The sequence below is a fragment of the Phaseolus vulgaris genome, chromosome 7 (genome assembly GCF_051622355.1).
Source record: "Phaseolus vulgaris cultivar YP4 chromosome 7, ASM5162235v1, whole genome shotgun sequence".
NCBI lineage: Eukaryota > Viridiplantae > Streptophyta > Magnoliopsida > Fabales > Fabaceae > Phaseolus > Phaseolus vulgaris.
Genome location: NC_143504.1, coordinates 5,988,851 through 6,005,441, shown reverse-complemented (window position 1 = coordinate 6,005,441; position 16,591 = coordinate 5,988,851). Strand labels below are relative to the sequence as shown.

The 16,591-nt window shown below is 32.6% G+C and overlaps 2 protein-coding genes across 3 annotated transcripts; one reads left to right on the top strand and one right to left on the bottom strand.

The window, feature by feature from the left end:
* Positions 1-482: 482 nt before the first annotated feature.
* LOC137828015 (uncharacterized) lies at positions 483-2,132 on the bottom strand. Its single transcript, XM_068634410.2, has 2 exons — positions 883-2,132; positions 483-636 (listed from the first exon to the last, which is right to left on the bottom strand). The coding sequence occupies exons 1-2, from the start codon at positions 2,130-2,132 to the stop codon at positions 483-485; spliced, it is 1,404 nt and encodes a 467-aa protein (XP_068490511.2).
* Positions 2,133-5,261: 3,129 nt separating this feature from the next.
* Positions 5,262-10,731, top strand: PBS2 (cysteine and histidine-rich domain-containing protein RAR1). Of its 2 annotated transcripts, none has more exons than XM_068634731.2 (5): positions 5,262-5,594; positions 8,893-8,975; positions 9,741-9,892; positions 10,012-10,247; positions 10,367-10,731. In XM_068634731.2, the coding sequence occupies exons 1-5, from the start codon at positions 5,493-5,495 to the stop codon at positions 10,463-10,465; spliced, it is 672 nt and encodes a 223-aa protein (XP_068490832.1). In that variant the 5' UTR covers positions 5,262-5,492; the 3' UTR covers positions 10,466-10,731. The 2 variants fall into 2 exon arrangements, with proteins under 2 accessions (XP_068490832.1, XP_090161155.1); XM_090305029.1 differs by having other exon boundaries at positions 5,389-8,789.
* The last annotated feature ends 5,860 nt before the right edge of the window (positions 10,732-16,591 follow it).

Genomic DNA, 16,591 nt, shown 5'->3' with positions numbered 1-16,591 from the left:
CCAGGCAAATAAATCCTTATTGTTATGCAACACTGTGATGAGTTTGCTAAGTAATTCATCAGGCATACTTCCACTTATGTAAGTGCATTGTCTGTTGTCTTGGCCTAACACTACTGCTGTTGTTTCTTCTTTCGGCTCCAACCTTTCCTCATTTAATCTGGGATCCAAATCCACCATGGCTACTATCTTTTCAGTATCTCTATCCATCTTCAAATTCATCTTTAAACCTGCCGCGTAACACTCCCGAGCATCTTTTTGATTGACAAAGATTGTTGCTATCTCTCCTTTTTCTGTTGGGAATTTCATGGCTAGGTGTGGTGTTGATACGATTGCTCCTAACTTGTTTAAGGAAGACCGTCCTAACAACACATTGTATGAAGTGGATGCATCCACCACTAGATATCGGATTTTAATTTTTTTAATTTTGCTACCTCTTCCAAATGTTGTTATCAAATCAACATACCCTTTTGTGTTAACGTATCCTAGAACAAGATATCAACCGAACTCCCTTGATCAACCAAGGTCTTCATGACAGCATATTCGGCTATTTCCACTGTTATCACCATAGGATCATCATGATCTGGATCAATTTCTTGAAAGTCTTCGTCTGTGAAAAGCATTGGTGGCAAAGTTCTTCTTTTAAAAACATGATTAACAGCTCAGATACTTCTTCAATATTGCTTTCTTGCTGACAAAGATTCCTTCCCAGAGAAACCTCCCGAGATCGTATTTATAAACCCCCTGACCGGCCTTCCCAAACTTCGCTCCCTGCTTCGTCTTACGGACTGGGTGTTTTGATAAACTCTATCTCCTCTTTCTTCTGGTCTTCCAATCCTTCTATCATCTCTTTTTTCCACTCGTTTATTTTCTCTCCTTTCAAACCTTTCCACCCTTCTTTCACCCAGCTCTCTCCCTCTCACATCTCTCTCAGGGCTCAACCATACAATTGCATTTCCCCCTCGAACAAAACGTTTTAACTGTCCCGCATGAATCAACTCTTTTATTATGTCTTTCAACCCAATGCATTCTTCTATATGATGACCATGATTTTTATGATATTCACAATGTTTGGTGCGGTCTGCTCTTTCCGGTGTTCTTGCTTTTCTTGGTGATGGTATTATTTCGGCTGTCATGGCTTCCTGTAGAATTCTTGCTCTGTTTGTATTTAGAGGTGTGTATTGCTGGAATTTTCGACTTCTAAACTCTTCTCGGGCTCTTCTTGCGACAGGTATGTTTTCTCTTTCTATCACCTTCTTCTCACCTCCATCAACCCTCACTTGGTTTCGAAACTCCCTTAGTTCTTCCATCTGCATAAATTTTGATGCTCGTTGCCTTAGTTCATCCAAATTGATCGCGGGTTTTTTACAAAGACTATCGGCAAATGGTCCCGGTTTCAGTGCCGTTATCATGTGATGCATGGTAATCTCTGGGCTAAGATTTCGAATTCCCAAGGCAACCTTTCCAAAACGTTCCATGAACATTCTTAAAGACTCTCCTTTCTCTTGTCTTATGTTTACTAAGGCGATCGACGTTAAATGATGAGGGCGACTAGTTGCAAACTGAGCGCCGAACTTTTCCACCAACGTATCAAAACAATCTATACTCAAAGGTGGGAGGCGTGTGAACCAGCTCAATGCTGCCCCTTTCAGGGTTGTAGGAAATACTCTGCACATAACAGCACCATTCCATGTATACAAGCTGATTTGAGTAGTATATATTGCAATATGTTCATCAGGGTCCGTACTTCCATCATATTTGTCAATGGTCAAGTTCTTCCAATTGTCGGGCAACGGAGTATCAACTATAACATCATAAAACGGATGTTTCCTAGAAGATGTCCCTGCACAAACCCCAGAGTTTTCAAGCCATCTTCTTTTGGTTTGGGAACTTTCGTTGTGATATAGCCTTTCATTCACTTGTATCCCAGGCTGAACAGTTTCGAAAGATGAATTCAAAATTGTTTCCTCTTGTAACTTTCTCCTCATGTGTGCGTTTTCGGCTCTCAACATACTCAACTCTTCTTCATTATTCTTTTTTAGTGTCTCAAATTCTTTTTGTAGTTGTACCAACATTGCCATTGGCATATTAACATTATCTGTATGCTCTCCACCTTGTTCTTCTCTTAAACTCATCTTGTCTTCAACCTTTTTTCAGTTACCTCTCGGCCCCACGGTGGGCGCCAAAATGTTCTTACAACAAAGACCGAGAATACTGAAACTAGGTTGACAAGACTAGGCTTTACACAAATACTCTACTCTTGGGCCGGATTCTCTTAGTTTCTTCTTGGGTTCATGTTCTGGACCCCTCTTGGGCAAGTGTGTTAGGCTTCTCCCTCGGCAAGGTGCTCTCGGCTTCTCCCTTCGGCAAGGTGCTCTCGGCTTCTCCCTCTGTAAGGTGCTCTCGGCTTCTCCCTCAGCAAGGTGCTCTCGGCTTCTCCCTCAGCAAGGTACTCTCGGCTTCTCCTTCACACAGGTTGGGGGGGTACCTGCAAGGCGCTCCGATGCCAAAGTCATATATGATTTCAAAGTATCATCAGACAATATTCACTCTTACCTTTTTCTTACTCTGAACTTCTATTTATAGGGTTTCCTTAATGGGTTTTTCCCCTTTTCTTTTGGACTTTCTTTTTACACCTTTTTATTATTTACACACCCCTCATGCAGGTTTTTAACTTAATTGGGTTTCATTTTTATAATAATATTTATATTTTATTTTATTCTTTAACGTATATCTTTTCCGCTTTCGGTCTAAACCTCTCGGTTTTAGCCTTATCACCCCTTGGTTACTCAACATGTTGTTCTCGGCCTAAACCTCTCGGTTTTAGCCTACCAGTACAATATATAAAGTAAAATAACTATAATTTATTTTTTAAATTTTAGAAAATAGTAAAAAATGAAATCAAATTATGAAGTGTTGCAGTAAACCGTGCTATTTAGCTAATTATTTGATATAATATATTATTTTTACAATATGCTATGGGAGAAAATAAATAGTCGGAGCTATTTTAGTCAAAATTTCATATTAAACTTATAATCTACATGGGACATCATAAACCATTAAAGTCAACCTTTCCAACACTAGCCCAATTAACTATCACATTGGGAGGTTATATTCGTGAACATCACTTGGGTTCATAGATCATAAATTATTTAAGGGAAAAAAATTAATGGAGATTAATCCATTTTGGTGTGTTATTATTAAGAAACAAATGAAATAGATAAGGCATAAAAGTGTGAACCCTTTTGCATCATGACAAGTTACAATAAGGAAAAGAAAATTAATAGTGTAATTTAGATCATAAATACTAGAAATACTAGATAACCAACATTACAAACTCAGATTTAAGCGTAAAAAATACTTTAAATTCGTGACTCGCCTCATTTCATTATTATTTCGAGAAAGTTAGATTAGAAAAAAGTTGATGGAGGTTAACAGGTAATTCATCAACAACCTTTTATAATCCTTTTATTTCTTATTATGGTTATTTATTATTTTTAGTTATATAGGTTGACATTTTTTTAAAAACTAAATTGGTGTTCAATAGTATTTTAATGGTTTAGATACTTAATTTATCTCTTTGTCCAATTATATGTCAACATTTTAATTTTTACTTACTATATCGCTTTCTAATTATGGTTAATTATGGTTAATATTTAGTGAGATAGGTAATTTGCAATATAAATAGGTAGGTTAAGTCCATCTTCTTTATTTTATCACAATAGATAAATAAAATTAATTAGGAGAGAAGAATTATGTTTGAATGAGTCATTCCACTTAACTTATCAACCCCTAGTTTTTGCTTCACCAAACCGTAAATGGGATTAAATTGACTCGTTTTTAGTTCAACCCGTGGAGTCAACCCACGTGAACTGAATTATAAGAGAGAAATAAATAAAATAATTCATTGAATCCAAATATGTATATTTAAGTAAAAGAAAAAACTATATATAATAACAAAAATACTATCAATCTAAACAAAAACAATTGATTGTATAATATTTATAATATCTATTTATATTTTATTAAATATTCTCCTCTTGAGAATAAATATTGATGATATTTAATAGTAGGAAGACTCTTTGTTAATATGTCACATATTTGATGCTGGATGTTAAGATGAATGAGAGTTAAATGTTATCTTTAAACAAACTCACAAATAAAATTACAATTAATATCTATATTTGGATCTCTCGTGACAAGAAGGGTTAAACAATATATATGACCAATTTTTTTCATAAAAGAACCTAACTCATCAATTAAAACTTAAAAATATTTAAGTAATTATTTTAGCCAAAACACTTTACTATCCACTAATAATATTATTAAAGCAAATTCAATTGTATATTTATAAATAGTATATTGTTCAACAATTTTTCCACCAAATAAGAGAATCGCTAAGAAAAACATGAAAGTGAGTGATTAATATCATAGTATTTAAAAAATATCATAATCTACGTCAACCTATGTTATTAAAATATGATGTTTATTGTTAAGGGGGAAAAGAGACATTGACTTGAGGTGTTGTAATGATTAACATAAGTATTTGAAGATATTAGAGTAATGCCCAACAAAAATATTTGAAGGCAAGCTATATATGAAGACAAATTATTAAATAAATAGGATATAATTAAATTTTTAATGATATAAACTAATTAATATTTTTTTATAACCTTTTACAATCTAAGATAAAACTTATTTGTTTTCATCCTAGTTCCAGTTTTTTCAATGAACTTTTGTTTTTACTTTCGGGTTTTAATAATTTGTAATCTATAAAATGAATATATAAGAAGAAAAAAATGTATTTCTAAGTGTACTCTTGTTTTTTTTACAAACAAGATAAAAAATTATAGTAGTTTAGAAAACAATTATATAATCTATCAATATTAAAATAAGTTATTAATTTAATAGGAAGCAATCGATCTATCATAAATTTATATATATTTTTTCTTTGAAACTACTTTTGTCATATTTTTTTAATATATTTATCAATATAGCTTATATTTTTATTAATTAGATTATTTTAATCTAAAAACAGTTAATGTAAAATATCTCATTCAGAATTCTGTTGAGAGACAATCATCAGTCATAATCTTGGGAAAGAGAGTGAGTGGGCATCTTTTTACAATTTTGTTTGAAGTTATCTAAATGGATAAAATTTAAAAGTATATAAAATAGATAAGTAATTTCAAACAAATTACATGGTAAAAAAATGGTGAGAATATTCCGTAACGTTTATGAACTTTTTTTTTAAAAAAAAAATCATTGAAATTGAGGTTGAGTTACAGGTATGTAACATAACTCAAAATCTGGTACCTCCTGGAACTTGAGTGGAAACTGAGGGGAATCACCTCTTTATTTCTTTTCCCCCTTTATTCTATTTCAATTTTCAAGTATTGAACAGAATCAAAGCCCAACCCGTTTGAGTTCTCACAAGGTAAAGTCCTCTTCTGTTATTCTCTTGCCCCTCAAAGCTGTGGAGACAAAGCCAGAGGATGGAGAAGACATCACTTAAAGTTCGATGCCAGAGGATTGGCTGCGACGCCACTTTCTCCGAGGACGACAATCCCGACGGTTCCTGTCGGTACCATGATTCGGTACTCTCTCTCACTCATAACCCTCATATCCAAGTTTCCACCTTTATCACAACCCATATGCACTTCGGATAATTCTGTTCTATAACTCCCCATTCTTCATTTTTCACTCAATACCCTGCCCTAACTTATGCTCTTCTTTCAATAGCACTTTATTCTATTGCCTAAGTCTTCCCACAATTATTCTATAATTACTTTATCTCTCTGCAAATTGGTTTGCGGTCAACTCTGTTCTTCCGCCTTCGCTTATGTAATTCGTCATTGCAGCATATTAAAGATCTTGGTTTGTTTAAGCTTGTGCCTTTTATTGTGGGATTTGGATGTGTGAAAAATCGCGTTAGAGCAAATAGTAAGAAATTTCCATCATTGATGAGGAAATTAACTCGTGATGGTGTCGCCTGATATTGCATGCACGAGCAGGAGTGCGATAAACTATGAATTGCTTAATGTGTATACTCGTTTGATTTTCTCTTTAATTGTTGAAAGTTGGGAACTTGAGACATTCCACTTTCACTTTTCTTTTCTAAGTGGTTTACTCATATTAGAAGAGCTAAATTCATTCTGTGGAAGCTGGCACATCTATGGTAGTACTTTAGCACTTTGGCCAAGGATCCGTATGATACCAAAACAAAGTTAGAGCTGCTTGGTTTTATTTATCTGAAAGGTAGGGGTGATTTAGGTTAATTAATGATTAAGGTAGTCAAAATCGAGATCTTACCTAGGATTGACAAGGTTAGGGAAACAAGTTGGACCATGCAGCTGAGAATCAGCCCATTCATTGATGGATTGGTTAGATAGTTTCCAGCGAGCCTGGTGTCTGACAAATGTAGAACCAACTTGTTGACCGGTTGACGTCCATAGACTGATCACTGTAACCTGCTTACTCTCACATCCCTGTCTTAATACCAACGGGCCTCGAGCCCTTGGCCCTAGTTCAAAAAGCTTATAGATTCTTCCCACTTATGAAGCATGGATAAGATAGCAGATACGATGTCTAGCTAATATGATCATATGCTTATTTTAAGAATAAACGGATACAATAAGTGATATATGCATATTTAAAAATGTACAAAAATTCTTAAAACATAATAAATATATAATTGCAATTGTGCAGATTCAAATTAAAATCACATTTGTTAGACATTGTCAAAATAAAAAATTATAAATTAGTCACCATAGAAGTATCCTTACTTCATAGGTTATATGTACCGGTGGAGTATCATAGAATATCGGTACCAGATATGGATATGTGAAACAAATTGTAGTATAACTGCATCAGAGTTTTACACGCATGACTAAGGTGTGAGGCATTACATTATGTATGCTACTTCTCGAAAAAAGGCAGGAACCATTATAGGACCTTTAAAAGTCATGTTAAATTGTGTTATCCATTTAGGTCACGTCAGGGCAGACTGTGTTGAACATGTCGTGGTTTTTTGAGTTCCTACCTGGCTTTAGGATTCCCCAATGTGTGTTCTCTAGTGTGAACACAAGTAAGTCATGTAATTGTAATTTGGATATCTAAAATGCAAAACTATATTTGAAGACGCATGAATGCATTAAAAGTAGCAAATAAGCAAAATCATTTTAAATTTCTAACAGCTATAAACTTACAAGTCACGCCAATTCCAAATTTTGAACCCCACGAATGGCACCAACAGATATGTTTCCAACTTTAACAGTACCTGTACTGTACCCCTTCCTCCCTCATTACCCTCCCTAGCAGTTCCTAGTTCCTTTTCCACTTAAAAACATTATGAATAGCAGAACAGATTAGGGGAGTGGAACCAGCAGAGATCTGAAACTTGAACCCAGGGTCCTAAACAGTGGAGTAACCACACCAAAGCAAGTCAAACTAACCAAATGTTGATTGCAGAAGCAGAAGAAATCCATGCTGAGGTGCAATTGAGTGTAGAGTGCTGAACACAGAAGCAAAAGAACCGACTAGGGATTTGGAACTTTTATGTTCAATGAGAGAAGCAAAAAAAAATGAGGAGTACCAAAGGTAAAGTGTTGGGGTTTTAATGTAATGGGTCAGCCAAAAATGGGTTAGATATGTTAGGTTTTTTTCAAAAGAAATGAGTCTGAGTAGGATCAGATAAATCATCAATCCCACCATCATACAGTAAGAATGCAATTCAGTCCTACACTTGTAAGAAATGAGTCCGAATGTGATTGGGATTGCTGAGGCATGGGAAAATAGTAAGACTATATGATCTTACTTGTAAGACTGTGAATTTAACCACCATGGTCAACCCTTTGTGCATCCACTTGGAAATTAATGTTTCAAAGTATAATGCTTTTCACTCAACTCTCAATTGAAAGTATACATATGCGCAGATATAATTTCGAGATTTTTGAAAGGGAATTCACATTAAAGCTCTAGGGGAGAACACCACAATTATGAATTTTTGAGATGTGAGATAATAGCCAATCATTTATCATTTGGTTCTATTTTTTTTTCTTAATTAATGATACAATTGATTCTATTTTTCTTTTGACAAATGTTAACCAGAGCTCTTATGGCATTAATCAAGGAATTAGAAGAGAAATGATTTTCTTTAGGATGTGTCAATATGCGCTTCCTATGACTTTTTAATGTGCCTGCAAATGATTTGTAGTAGAACTTTCTCCTTTTAATTCCCTAACTAGTGCTCGACACTAGTAAGCATGACCCTTCTCTTTATGTGGGATGTTTTCCATTTTCTTTGATCTAATATAATTTGTACCAATGATGCTTAATCCTTAATTTCTAGGGGTCTTGATTTGTCATTTGGTTCTAGTTTTCAACATAACTCTTCATCTGTGGTAGCTACGCCTGGTCTGTCTTGATTTGTCATTTGGTTCTAGTTTTCAACATATCTCTTCATCTTTGGTAGCTACACCTAGTTTGTCAATAGTGGCATGATAGCAGCAGAGCGGCTAGCACTCTATATTAAAAGTTACTAAAACTGGTATTTTCTTCCATACTGTTCAGTTCATCTATTGTTTCCCGAGCTTTGGTAATTTCCTTTTAGTTAATGTCATCATTAATGCATACTCATGATTGTGAACTTAGTTCAAATTTATATGCCTTGTTATATCATTTTTGTTGATTTATGATGCGGCATCTGTTTGAGATCTTACCGATTCACTTTCCATCTGGCATGTTTGGGATTTGGATTTAATGCTGCTGGGGCATCTTCCAATGTTCAGGGAGTAAGTCCAATGTCTATAAATCTGTTTCTTCACAATGTATTCTTTCTATGAAGATTAGTTATCAGTTTATTGTAATTGATTACGTTTCTCCTTTATTTTCCAGCCTATATTTCATGATGGAACTAAAGAATGGAGTTGTTGCAAGAAAAGAAGTCATGATTTTAGCTTGTTTTTGGAAATTCCGGGGTGAGAGATATACTTTCTTTTTCCTTTTCTATATTTTCCTGTTTTAGAATATGATGTTTGGTCTGCAGTCAACTGTTAATTTGAAAGAGTTCACCTTTTTTGGGTAGAATCTATTAATAGGTCGTAGAGATGACTTTCTGTTATGTAGAAAGGAAAAGAATCCTAGAGATGGGTTGTCAAAATATGCTAGGTTGATGATGGATGTTTTACTCTAAATTTCATTTACCAGATCTGCATGGGTTGATTTCATCTTCATATACGGGGAAGTAACATCACGTTCTGAATACTCATGTTTCATGTGCAATGATCTGTATTTTAAAATCTCCAATCTTTGTTTCTCACTGGCATGAGTCCATTCTTCGTCACCAATTCGTACTTCAAACATGCTTTTGGTGGCAGTAAATGCTCACTGAGTAAAATATGGTTTCTAAATGTAACATTAATGAAATGGAAACTAGAAGTGGTTTCCACCTAGCAGTTATTCTTGTATAAATTTTCTTATAAAACATTTTCAATTGATTCTTTATATCTGTGTTGGATTCTTTATAGTATTAGATATTACATAATGTAATGATCATATGTATGCTGAGTTTGGAAAACATGGTTGATTGGCTTAAATGATGCTAGCAATGAAACAGCTTATTTTACTTTTACTTGCGGCAATATTCCCGTAGTATAAAAAATTAAGTCGGTTTGGTCCATTACTTTTTAGTTTATTTTAATATTCGCTGCATATGTTGATCAAAGTTTCTCTCTGTGATGAAGATGTAAGACTGGAAAACATACAACAGTTAAGCAAGTAATTGCTCCAGTGAAGAAGAACACCATGCCCTCGCCAACTGCTGTTTCTTCAACCAATGCTTCATCAAAGGACTCTTGTTCCAGATGTAGGCAGGGTTTCTTTTGCTCAGATCATGGTATCCACATGCTTCTGCTCATGGCATTGTCTCAAGTCCTTTGATTAGTTATTTTTTAGTAATCCCCCATGTCATGCTTCCAAAGCTAATTTTCTTTCTCCTACCCCTCTCTTCTTTAGGTTCACAAAGCAAACCTGTTAATGTTGTAAACAAGTCCCCAAATCTTGTTGGAAATGCCTCTGCTGTCATCAATTCAAGTGTTCAGGCTCCGAAACCTGAGAAGATAGTGAATTTAAATGAGCCCCAAATATGCAAAAATAAAGGATGCGGTCAGACTTTCAAGGAAAAGGATAATAATGACACTGCTTGCAGCTACCATCCTGGTCCTGCCGTTTTTCATGACCGGATGAGAGGGGTGAGTATTGAGTATTCCACTGAATGTTCTTAGTTTTATCTCATTTCTTTCTAAATCAATGCTTGTAATGTAGTTGAGACGTGGCCTCTGAGAACTGTATTTTTCCTCTTTTTTTGTAGTGGAAGTGCTGTGATATTCATGTAAAAGAATTTGATGAGTTTATGAGTATTCCTCCTTGCACAAAGGGATGGCATAATGCGGATCCAGAGTCACACTGAAGGCACCAAAGAGCATTTTTTTTGTCCTTACAGTAGCTGATACTTACATTGAGATGGAAAAGGTATTGTTGATTGATGTTTTGGTGTCATTGATTAATTACTGGAACAAAACAACAGTACTCTTGTTGCATACCTCACCTCCTTTCAATTGGCCAACCTCTATTGTTAATTTTCTTAGTGAATCCATCAGGATGGTTACTGTGATAGTGTACTATGTGAATCTGTTTTCCTGAGTTATTCGAATGTCGTAATTTGCTTTTGTTTGACTGGTTTGGATTCGGCTAATCTTGAAAGATGTTAAACTATGGTTTTGTTCACAATGGCCTTGTTTCTTTGGAGCCAAAATATATGTTTTCCGGCTTAAAACACGGCATTGGGCTATCTTGATGATGTCATTACTTAGCTATCACATTTTAAGGCAAAAGAGAGCTTACTCTTATGGTACAAATTTAGTTACTTTTTTACAATGAGAAGCGAGAAGAGAATTGTTCATATAATAGAATTAATTAAGGAGACGAAAGCTAAAGGATGTGTGTGTAATGGTTGTACAAATGGTATAATTCATTGGGAGTTAGCCAATAAGAAAGAGACGACTTAAATATATTTTGTAGTAATTCTTAAATTAGTACATTTTGATTTTAGTTTTTTAAAAATCAATATTTCATTTTTGGTTCCTATTATTACGTGATATTGTTTTATAACAACAGCAATGTGACACTTGTGTTTAGTGGGGAAAAATATAGATTCTTGATATAAATGTTATTCATCTACTTTTAAAATCAACTTTAATAATAAAAAATAACTAGTTTAGACCTTTTGAGAGATTAAAAGTAAATAAAATGAACTTTAATAATAATAAATAACTAGTTTTGACACTTAAAGCACTTTTTCTGTGGTGGATTGAAATTTATAGGAAATCTCATCATCTTGTTAGCGTACAGGAATGTGGCAAATTTAGTGGATTAACTTAATGTTAAAAAGGTAAAAAATTTTAATGCGATATAGGTTCAAAGATTTGTACATGTCCCATATAATATTTGCATAAATAATAATTTAGTTTTTATTTAATAATATTTGTATTAAAACTATCTATATGACAATTTAAATTTGAAAAAAAAATATTGTTAACTGAGGTATTAGCATTGAGATTTTACCGTTGCATAATAATACTTGAAAGTTTTTATTTAAAATAATTTAGAAAAGAATAACAATTATAAATTATTTGTACGTACAAGGTAATAGCATATTTACAATAATAACAGTCACTATCTTATACGTAGATTTTTAAAAAAGAGTGTTTGTTATAAAATTAAAATAAAATACATCGTATTTGAGTATCATAACATAATATAAAAATAATCATTATTTTAATTTTTAAAATTGAAAGATCTTGAAATATCAATCAAATTTTCATAAATTGTATGTGAGGGAGAGAGAGAAGACTATATCAGTGAACTTAATAATAGTGTAAAAGGTGATAGTCTCGTTTTCGTACTAAGATTTATACTACAGTAATAGATTTTTGCCGTTAAACATGACCGATAAATGGGTATTGCTTTCTTCACCCCATCAATTTTTTATTTAGATACTCACAATTTTCGGAATTCTAGTTTTGTCCATGAAATTGTAGGTTCATTGGTTTTGTTTCTGCAAACAAGAAAAACTGTACTGATTAATCAATAAGTGAATTGAAAGGTAAACGTATTATTTGTTAAATCAGATAAACATTCTTGATTTATCTAGTTAAAAAAAAGAATATCTTTGAAATTTCCAAAGTGATTTATAAAATGATTTGTTGATTTTGGATCATTACCTTCAATATTTTCAAAGTGTATTTGTATTTTCGACAAAATTAGAATATAGGTTAATATCTTTCATAACTTCTAAAGCTATTACTTAGACATTAGCCTGAGGTTATACTTTGATACAGCCATATGAAAGAATCGAAATCAAAATGTTGTTAAGAAAGATAAAGATAAAATGGTGAAAGAAGTTCAATAATAATTTAGTGTGCAAAAACATGATTCAAGAATGGTTAAAACATAATTCATGAAGCAAAGATAGTCTTCCACTAAAAAAAGATGCATTATTCTTAGAAACAACTATTAATGACAGTCTTAACATCAATGACCTCAAAAGAAGAGTTTGAAAGAGCTTTTCAAAAAGCTACTTCTTCAAAAGGTTCAGACAAAACCACTACTGATGATGAGTCATTACAGTTCAATCTTTATCTCTACAGTGAAGACATGTATTATTGAAAAGTCCATTAACCGTAATATGTCAAGACATTGTCTACCATAAAGACAAAGTAAAAAGAATCAAATAACAGTAATTGGAGCATCTGACAATAGTGGACGAGACAAGTGACAAAAGATTTTTCAAGATAACCATAATTTATAATCTGAATAATAATGTAAATCTATTTGTTGTAAGCATTGTAGTATGTCTATACAAAGAAGTTCTTTCAAAAGACAAAGTTGAGTGAAGAGTTCGGTAAGAATGAAAGTTCTATCTATGAAATAAATTATTTTCATATATATACACTATGTGTTTATTTCTTATGCAATAGACAGGATAAGGAAAAGGAACATATGAAGAATGGTGAAACGGAAAGAGTCGTGGATGAAGACCGCAGGTAGAAGGGATAATGGAGATGAACTAGGCGCGGGAAAAGTAGGTGTCATAAGGATAATTCCAACATTTCACACATGATGGGGTGCAGGTTGAAATTTGGGGATTAAGAAAGCAAAAGCGGAGATAAATTCCAGAGAACTCTCTCGACTTATGAATAAGTAAAAGCCCAATAGCTATGGGCTTTTATCTCTTATAACACACCTAATTTCTGTTTTGTATTTCTAAAACTGTATTATAAATTAGAATAAACTCATTATAATATATTTCATTAGAATAATGTTTATATTTGATTGAGCTTATTTTTGTATGTTTAAAAATATAAAAATTAAAGTGATTACTTTTTCTGAAACAACCTATCCAAAACAGGCACACAATTCAGTCGCTAAGAATACAATATAATTGTTTTAAATAATTTGTACATTAAGACATTAAGAGATCACAACATTTATAACCATATAAGAAACAGTATAACATAAACATTATATTTAGCAAATTCAGTTTCTGGTTCGTAATATTATGAAAGATTTAAAGTCCATTGGCTAGAAATATAAAATTTGAAATGTGTAGAATTAAGTTAATTATATATATAAGTAAAATGTTAATAAAAAGGCATATTATGAACTTTATGAATCATGAAATATAAAATCCTTTATAAGAATTTATCACAGATGAGGCAGTATGAAAAAACAACAAATCATGTTAAGATGTTAATTTAATGCTAGAATTTGGAGCGTCTAACGCCTTCAAAATATTATTATTTTTAACTTTATGTAGGAGTTCATGTAAAACTATTAATAATTTTAAATAAATCTCATATTATATATATAAGTACAATTTTCATAAAATATTTGTTTAGATCAATAACGAACAAAAATATTAAGTTGTCACAAATAAAGATATTATTATAATAAAACAACTCTTTTATTATAATAACAAAATTATATTTTTTTTATTAGATCATTCATTTATCAAATATATACACATATTATTAGACAAGACATAAATCTATATAAACAAAAAATATTTATTAAGAGAATAAAATGAAATTACACATTTTGAATTGTATATTAAGTAAATTTTATCAAATATTAACATTATTGCTTAATCACTTTGTGTGCAAAATCTCAATTTCATGGAATCGAAGTAAGTTTAGAGCATTTAATGTCCATTCATGTAGAAATTAATTCAAAAACGGGTGGGAGAACTCCTATAAATTCTAAAAATCTAGAATAAGATACTTAAAAACAGTCAAATACAGTTATATAACTTTTTTTCAACTATCAAATTAAAATTGAGTTCAAACATTGATAAAGAAATAATTTAAATGACTTTTAGATTAATGAGACATTACATATAACTAAATACAATTGACCTTAGGTTAGTAGGCTATTGCAGAATAAGTTTTGATTGTAAAAATTATAAAAATTGGGATGAGAATCTTAGAAAAAAAAGAGAGAAAAAAACTTAAGAAAGCTTTGCATAAAGAAAAAGGCAAGAAAGGAAGCGCATTTTCAACACCCGACACATTGTTAATATCATTAATAATATTAACAATAATAAATAAATGATAATATTAAAAATAATAGGAAGGAAGGGCCTTTTTTTTAGTTAATAAATAAGAAAGAACTTTAAACCATTTTACTATATTTTTTAATGAAAATTTTCATGTTAGGCATCACTATGCAACTTGACATCTCAGCTAGGCTGACATCTCAAGTAACAACAATCATCTGCCATCACATGAAAAAAGTATTATTAAAAAAAGGAAAAAGAAAGAAAATACAAAAATATGGGGGGACTAGACCAAAACCCACATGTTAACAAAAACGATACATAGGTAGACTATACCTATTCATAAAGAATTCTAAGAACAGACTAGATGGAAGTCTATTATACCAATGAAATGATTGTCTATGAATGAACCCTAAATTAGCCAACTTATCAGCACATGCATTTCTCTCACGAAAAATATGAGTAACCCTAAACCTGATTGTCCTACAGAAATTAAGACAAGTATTCCATCGATTACGAAGCATCCACGGAACAGTAGTCCTAGCAGTAAACGCAACACAAACCAAGACAGAATCACATTCAAGCCAAACATTAGTAAGTCCCATCTTTTGAGCTTCCTCCATAGCATGTATAACTCCATAAAACTCAGCAACCAAAGCAGTTTGAACTTCAAGAAACCCTGAAAAAGCACCAATAAATTCTCCCATACTCCCACGAAAAATACCTCCACAAGTAGCAAGTCCAGGATACCCCTAGCAGCCCCATCAGTGTTAATTTTAACCCAGCCTGGTGAAGGAAATTCCCATCTAACTGGAAGAGGATGAAGAACTTTCCCACTACGAGTCTTAATACCAAAAAACTTAATCACGTTGAAATCCAACATATCATTCTTCATTGAAGCTTTAGACGAATTTCCCACTAGACGAGTTAAATCTTTAATTACCGAAATAGCCTTAGAAACCTCAATCTTATCCTGAAATCTAGCATAATTCCTCATACGCCATATCATCCATATAGAAAAAGGTTGTCACAGCAAGTTTAATCAATTTAACCAAAGGACTACCATCACTCTTAATAAAAGAAAGAAGATCATCCTTATTAGAGAAATGAGAAGTAAGAAAAATCTGTCGAACCCAACTCCAAATATGTAATGCATTAGAACATTCAAAAAATAGATGTTGAATAGATTCTTCATGCTTTTCACAAAGCGTACACATAGAACATATATGCAAACCCTTATTCTGAATATGCAGATCTGTAGGAAGTCTCCCATGAAAAATTTTCCAGAGTACTAAAGTTTTGGAAGGCGGAATAGATGAAGACCAAATGAACTTACCCCAACAACCTGGAACTCCTGGTTCCAAGAAAAAAGTCCTAGCCGATTTAAGAGTGAAACGACCAGACTCATCTAGAATCCAATTAGGAATATCTTGTTCCTCTCCAACCATGATATGATTAAAAAAATGCGGCATCTGCTGTAAAGATAAGGGAATATTCCAATCATAACCTGACCAAAATTGAGAGACTGTATCCGGAATGTTAGCCCCATCAGATAACCCTGCAATATTTGCTAAAGAAGTAGTAGAACACCATTTATCATTCCAGAAATTAATAAAAGAACCTGTACCAACAGTCTAAGAAGTATAATCAAGTATGATAGAATAAAATTGTTTAATTCCAAGCCAAAGAGAGGAGGATCTATAAACCATTCTAAACTCGTATTTTGATTTAAGAACTCTGGCTTTCAAGAGTAAAGACCAAGGTTTGTTGCTATAAGCGAAGTTCCAAGCAAGCTTAAGAAGATATGAATTATTTTCATGATGAAGATTAATAATATTCAAGCCTCCATCCTCAAGAGGTGAACAAATTTTCGCCCAATTAACAGTAGCGATACCTTTTTTCATAATATCACCAGTCCAAATAAAATTCCGGCACCACTGCTCAACTTGCTTAATAAGAGAAACTGGCCATTTATACATA

What these genes read in the sequence shown, in the direction of transcription:
- PBS2 (XM_068634731.2), top strand. Translation starts at nt 5,493, where the DNA reads ATGGAGAAGACATCACTTAAAGTTCGATGCCAGAGGATTGGCTGCGAC. An exon ending in CCTGTCGGTACCATGATTCG is followed by an intron (nt 5,595 to 8,892) that starts GTACTCTCTCTC and finishes TTTATTTTCCAG; the next exon opens with CCTATATTTCATGATGGAAC. An exon ending in TTCATGACCGGATGAGAGGG is followed by an intron (nt 10,248 to 10,366) that starts GTGAGTATTGAG and finishes CTTTTTTTGTAG; the next exon opens with TGGAAGTGCTGTGATATTCA.
- LOC137828015 (XM_068634410.2), bottom strand. Translation starts at nt 2,132, where the DNA reads ATGAGTTTAAGAGAAGAACAAGGTGGAGAGCATACAGATAATGTTAAT. An exon ending in GGTGAAAGAAGGGTGGAAAG is followed by an intron (nt 637 to 882) that starts GTTTGAAAGGAG and finishes TGTTTTTAAAAG; the next exon opens with AAGAACTTTGCCACCAATGC.